The 6,095-nt window shown below is 41.4% G+C and overlaps 1 protein-coding gene across 1 annotated transcript; it reads left to right on the top strand.

The window, feature by feature from the left end:
* The first annotated feature begins 2,856 nt into the window (after positions 1-2,856).
* Positions 2,857-4,800, top strand: LOC101639795 (olfactory receptor-like protein OLF3). Its single transcript, XM_004713986.2, has 2 exons — positions 2,857-2,875; positions 3,793-4,800. Exon 2 carries the CDS (start codon positions 3,847-3,849, stop codon positions 4,798-4,800), a length of 954 nt encoding a protein of 317 aa, XP_004714043.1. The 5' UTR covers positions 2,857-2,875; positions 3,793-3,846.
* The last annotated feature ends 1,295 nt before the right edge of the window (positions 4,801-6,095 follow it).

Here is a 6,095-nt window from a genome sequence, read left to right as displayed (position 1 = left end):
AAGGGCTCCAGTGGGAAGCAAATGTTCTGAGAATGATGAGGGCAACAAATGTACAAATGTGTTTGACACAATGGATGTATGTATGGATTATGATAAGAGTTGTATGAGCCCTCAATAAAATGATTTAAAAAATAAAATAAAATAAAGTTTAAAAAAAGAGCTTTGTCTTATAGCAGTGTGGTGAAGAAATCAGATGGAGCCCAGCTATCAGAAAGAATAGGATATTAAAGGCTTGTCTTAAAACAAGCAGCCAAATAAGTGAGGTGTCAACTCAATCCACACGAGTGGATCAATAATTACCTAGGGGTATGGCAGGGAGTTTGGTGGGGGGGAGAGGGAATAAGGATCTAACAACTACGAGTACAAGAAACAAGAAAATGTTCTGATATTGATTGTGATGGTGATTGCGCATTGTTTCTTAAAACGACTGAACGATTAAACTCTGTGGCATGTGGCAAAATAACTTGCATTAACACAATCAGTGATGTCATGGTTTATGAGCGTGGCTGTTAACAACATATTGGAGGTTTGAGTCCACACAGAAGTGCCTAAGAAGAAATGCCTGGCAATCCGCTTCTGAAAAACCAGCCGCTGGGTTTCTATCTGTGGGGTCAGTTCTACTCTGACGCACATGGATTCTCCACGTGTTGAGCTTGACGTCATGAGAACGGAACTGGTTCTAAATTTTTTATCCTTCACCTTTTGTTAGGTGGCAAAAATTTCGACTAAAGATGCAGAAAGTAAAAGGAGGTTGAAGCAACCGCTTCTCAAATAATGTTCGATTTGTTTGTCTCACTTGGCTTTTTCAGATCAGAAAAAGTAATAGTCTCCATGAAACCAGTAAACATTTTTGCTTCAGTTTTACAGATAGATAATGATTCATTAAAATCTAACTTTTTACGAAGATGTATTATGTTAATTGAAGAGAATTGTATGGGGATTCTGAACAATGACTTTTTTCAGTCTTTATTTATTTGTGAAGAGATAAGAACATTTCAGTCCTGGCATTTGCTGTGAGCTGAAATTCCTGGACACTGGGAGATGGCACAGAGAATCAGTTTATTAAGCACCCCTCTTCATTCATCAAGGGGGGCTAGAGATAAGAGTCCATGTAGAGTACATTGAAATCAGGTTTCCTGTTTTGTTTTCAGTCACTAAGTGGGTTTTTCAGCAGAGCTGCTATATACATTGGAGGATTTGTTCTAATTTTACTCCACACCTGACTAAATTTCTTTTTATGTCAGTAAACTTAAACAAGACTTAGTGGGAGGTATAAGAATAAGTTGGGAGCAGAAATAGCGGTTCCTGGCTTATCCTAGAACCCACACAAAGGTCAAGCTGGAGAGTCTGAGCTGCGGAATGAAGGCTGCCCATCACGTCTCATCCTGAAGAAGGGAGAAGTGAGATAAGTAGTTCCAGAACTGCTATTTCACGCGTGGTTCAAAGAGTGACATCCTTTTCCAGCTATCAGAAATAATAGGATCTGGAGTAGAATGTGAACACATCAATCCCTTTTCTAGTGTTTGACTCTCCCTCCTTTGGGCTTTGAGTTTTTCTTTAGTTCTTTCAGTTTAAGACTGAGTTTGTCCTTCCTCTTTGGTTTTCCAGCTTTGGAGATTTCATTATAATATTTTACTTTGTCTTCTCAAGCTACCCTTTGCTAATTGCTGTTCATCTCTTTGACTTCATCATTTCTACCATGTGTCGTAGCTACTGTATGATTCAGAGCAAGTTTCAGAGTCTCTTCTGACAGCCATGGTGACCTTTTCTTTCTTTTTTTGTCTTTTGAATGACCTTTTGCTCCCTGAATGTATGATGGCCTTGATGTCGTCCCCCAGCCCTTCCAGTGTTCTGTCTTAGTGTTTACCGTGTCACATCTGTCCTTGAAATCCACATGGGATAGACTCAGGTCCTATTTTGGCTTTATGAACTCATTTTCATTTTCTTCAGCTTCAACCCAAACCTACTAAATGAGCATTTGATCTGTTTCACAGTCAGTCTCTGGTTTTAGCTGCTGATATTGAACTTCTCCAGTGTCTCTTTCCACAGATACAGTGTTTTCCGTCTGGAGAAGTCCATGGGTATAGGTGACTTTGGTGTTGTTGACAAAAGGTACTTGCTATGAAGAAGTCATTGGTCTTTCCAAATTTTATCATATCATCTCCAGCTTAATTTCTAGCACCAAGGTACTATTTTCCAACTACTGTTCCTTCCTCTTTGTTTCTAACATTTGTGTTCCAGTCACCAATTATTATCTTGATCAGATGTTTGATCGATTTAAGACTTAAGACTTTGGTAGAGTTCTTCAATTTCTTCATCGTGTGCTTTGGTAGGTGGTACATACATTTGAATAATAATTGAATTGATTGATTGATTGATATCTAATGTGGATAATTATAATCTTATTATAGATGCATTGTGTTTCAAGATATACATTGAAATTTCCTTTTTGATACTGCGGATAATGCCGTTCCTCTTGATTGTTGACTCTCAGCATGGTAAACCACACTATTCAAAACGGCCAACATTGCCCCTTTCATCTCACGCACGCCGATTGTCGGTTTCTAGTGCCGATTTCATTTTGACAACTTCCACTTTCCCTACATTCATACTTAGTACATTCTGGGTTCTGATTATTAATTGATATTTGGGGCTGTTTCTTCTCATGTTGAGTCCTGCCAGTAAATCAAGGTCCGAAGGCTTGACTCCATCCACGTGATTATGGCTGACTCTGTTGAGAAGGCAGCTCTTTTTCAGTCATAGTTTCATATTTTGAGTGTCCTCTTCCCTGAGGGGCTCATCTTCTGGCACCGTTTCAGACAATGCAGATTTTTTTTCCTCATAAGGTTTTTACTATCTGACTAAGCTTTGATTCTGCCCAGACAGTTTTCCTCGGCTAATTCCTCATAGCTCTATTGGCATAGTGGAGACATGTTGGGCTGCAATGGGCAAGGTTAGCAGTTTGCAACCAAAAATGGTTCCATGGGATAAATATGGGATTTCCTCCTCTTGTCAAGACTTACAGTCTCAGAAACTCACAGGGGCAATTCCACCATGTCCAGAAAGGTCACTAGCAGTCAGTATTGACTTGATGGCAGTGATTTGGGCTGTTTTTCTTTTTAGAACTTCTCAAAAGTAGACGTCCTATTTCTCCTTTGCAGCCTGGAAACTCCGCTGAAACGTGTTCGCTTTGGGTAACCCACAGTCTGAGAAATGAACAGGTAAGTGGTGGATACAATATGTATAGAAACCGAACGGTTCTTAGGATAGTGTAATATCATCCTGTATAATATAGAATCACTTTATTCCAAAACATAAGTGCCTACCCCAAATCATAAAAATGAAATTGTACATCACTTTAAAACCAAGTATTTTGTAAGAACCCTGCCTATTTCCAACCATTTTCTTTTGTAATAAATGTTTATGTTTCATCTTGTAGGGTCTAGTTTACATATTTAAGGTATTTCTTTAACTTCTCACCATGTTTTCTTCTATAATGCTTATCGTTTTGCCTACTGTTGTCATGTAAAATCCTCTCTTCTCCCTGGAATTTGAGCTAAGTTGGTGAACATGTAGAGGTTCTAAACTTTTATTCCATTATATGTAGGATTAAATTGAGCCTCCCTGAGATGACAACCAGCCCTTAGAAGTCGACAAGCTTGTCTCCCAGGTGCACAGGAGATGTAATGCATGCTGTGAATTAAGCCCATCATCTGGGCCTCATGATGATCTGAGCCTCTGAAGGAAGTCCGCTTACACACACACGGCATGCTTTTGCATGGTCCCGATTCGACAACTTCTGTCATTCCTCACTCTCTCTGCAGATGACTCACCCTCACGTTGTAAATGGGCATGTATAACCAGACATGGGTGACTGAATTTATTCTCCTTGGTCTGTCCAGTGACTGGGACACTCAGGTGTCACTCTTTGTCCTGTTCCTGGTCATGTACCTGGTGACAGTGCTGGGGAACGTGCTCATTGTTCTTCTGATCAGACTGGACAGCAGACTCCACACACCCATGTACTTCTTCCTCACCAACCTCTCCATTGTAGACGTCTCCTATGCCACCAGCATCGTCCCCCAGCTATTGGTGCATTTTCTCTCAGAACATAAAGCCATCCCCTACCTGAGCTGTGCAGCCCAGCTGTTTTTCTCCCTGGGCCTGGGTGGGATTGAGTTTGTTTTACTGGCGGTGATGGCGTATGACCGCTATGTGGCTGTGTGTGACCCCCTCCGGTACTCGGCCATCATGCACGGAGGGCTGTGCACCAGGCTGGCTGTCTCCTGCTGGATCAGTGGCTCCATCAACTCTATGTTGCAGACTGCCATCACCTTTCAGCTTCCCATGTGCACAAACAATATTATTGATCACCTATCCTGTGAACTCTTAGCTGTGGTCAGGCTGGCCTGTGTGGACATATCTTCCAATGAGGTCGCAATCATGGTTTCCAGCATCGTCCTCCTGATGACACCCTTCTTCCTGGTTCTCTTGTCCTACGTCCGGATCATCTCCACTATTCTGAAGATCCAGTCCACGGAGGGAAGGAAGAAGGCCTTCCACACATGTGCCTCTCATCTCACGGTGGTGGTCCTGTGCTACGGTGTGACTATTTTCACTTACATCCAGCCCAATTCCAGCCCCAACGTTTTACAGGAAAAGCTAATCTCCATCTTCTATGCTGTTTTGACACCCATGCTGAACCCCATGATCTACAGCCTGAGGAACAAGGAGGTGAAGGGGGCCTGGCAGAAGCTCTCAGGACAGTTCTCTGGGCTAAGATCAAAATTGTCAGCTTGATGAAACAAGCAGCATGCAGAGGAAGGAGCTTTGCCTCTGGGTCCCCACCCAACTCAACATGACAGGTAGAGGCTTCATCTCCATGGCAACGTGAAGGAGATGATGTAGCATGTCCTAGTGATGTTAGGTAGGTTGCTGTGAGGTCGTGTTGGGTATGTAGGATGTGTGGGGATTTTTTTTTTTTTATGTCAAGGCAGCATGTTTTTTAAAGAATAAAAATCCATGTTAGCCATTTCTGATTTATTCAAATATTGAAACAAATGAAGCTCATTTATTGTTTTGTCATGTGACATTATTTGTAACCATGGATCTATTCATACACCTTCCTTTGAACCGCTAGTTTGTATTCATCCACATTCTGAACACATTCATCGTGTTTCCACTGGGGAGAGAGTGCTCTTGATGTCTGAGACTCACTTACAATGCTTTGGTTGCATGTGTTCTTAGCTAGTGATTGTGAGTCACAATTATGAGATCACACAAGGAGAGAGTGGTGAGTTAGGCTTTTTTTTTTTTCTTTTCTGAAGGAACTACTACATGTGAATGTGTGCATTCTTTTTGATTTATTTAGTCAGATCCATGGAGGGCATCACAAAATACCCTAGTTTACGCATTGTGTACAACCATTGATTGTTTGTGCACAATGGCTGGGTTGGCCAAGGAAAGCTGAGATTCAGTCACCGCTACATAGCATATAAACAGATCGAGTAATAAAATGTCATATACATGAGGTCCCATCCAAGATGTTCAAGTTGCCATATCGTGAAAGATCAGCAAACACTTTCTCTGAGACTCTGAACATCAAGTAAGCAAGTGAAACATGGAGTAGATAGAATTTCAAAGACCTCGTTGACATAGATCCTCAGACCAGTCCATGAAATACACTAGTCGAATATTTTCAGGAATCAGGACGAACAGATCATCTCAAATCTTTATTTGCAGAGATTTCTAGTAACTTCTGGAAACCCCAGTGGTGCTGTGTTTAAGTGCTTGGCTGTTAGTTGAAAGATAGGAGGTTCATACCAAGCAGCAGCTCGAAGGGAGAAAGGCCCGATGCCCTGATCTCACAAAGATCACAGCCACACAGCCAAGATAACCCCAAGGGTAGTTCCACTCCACTACAAGGGTTGACTTGTTGGTAACTAAGAACAACAGTAATTTTTTTTTACTATTGTCCTCTCCACTCCCTTTCACAGACAATAAGGCTTCACTCAATCTTTGTCAATTTTATTTCTGGAAAAAAAACAAAAATCTAGAAAACAAGGCCCTAATTTAGGTAAAGAGAAGAGAAGGAA

This window comes from Echinops telfairi, unplaced genomic scaffold (assembly GCF_000313985.2).
Source record: "Echinops telfairi isolate 266 unplaced genomic scaffold, ASM31398v2 ScPeMD7_23;HRSCAF=83, whole genome shotgun sequence".
NCBI classification, from domain to species: Eukaryota; Metazoa; Chordata; class Mammalia; order Afrosoricida; family Tenrecidae; genus Echinops; species Echinops telfairi.
The sequence above is the reverse complement of the archived record's forward strand: the minus strand, read 5'-3'. Positions and strand labels throughout refer to the sequence as shown.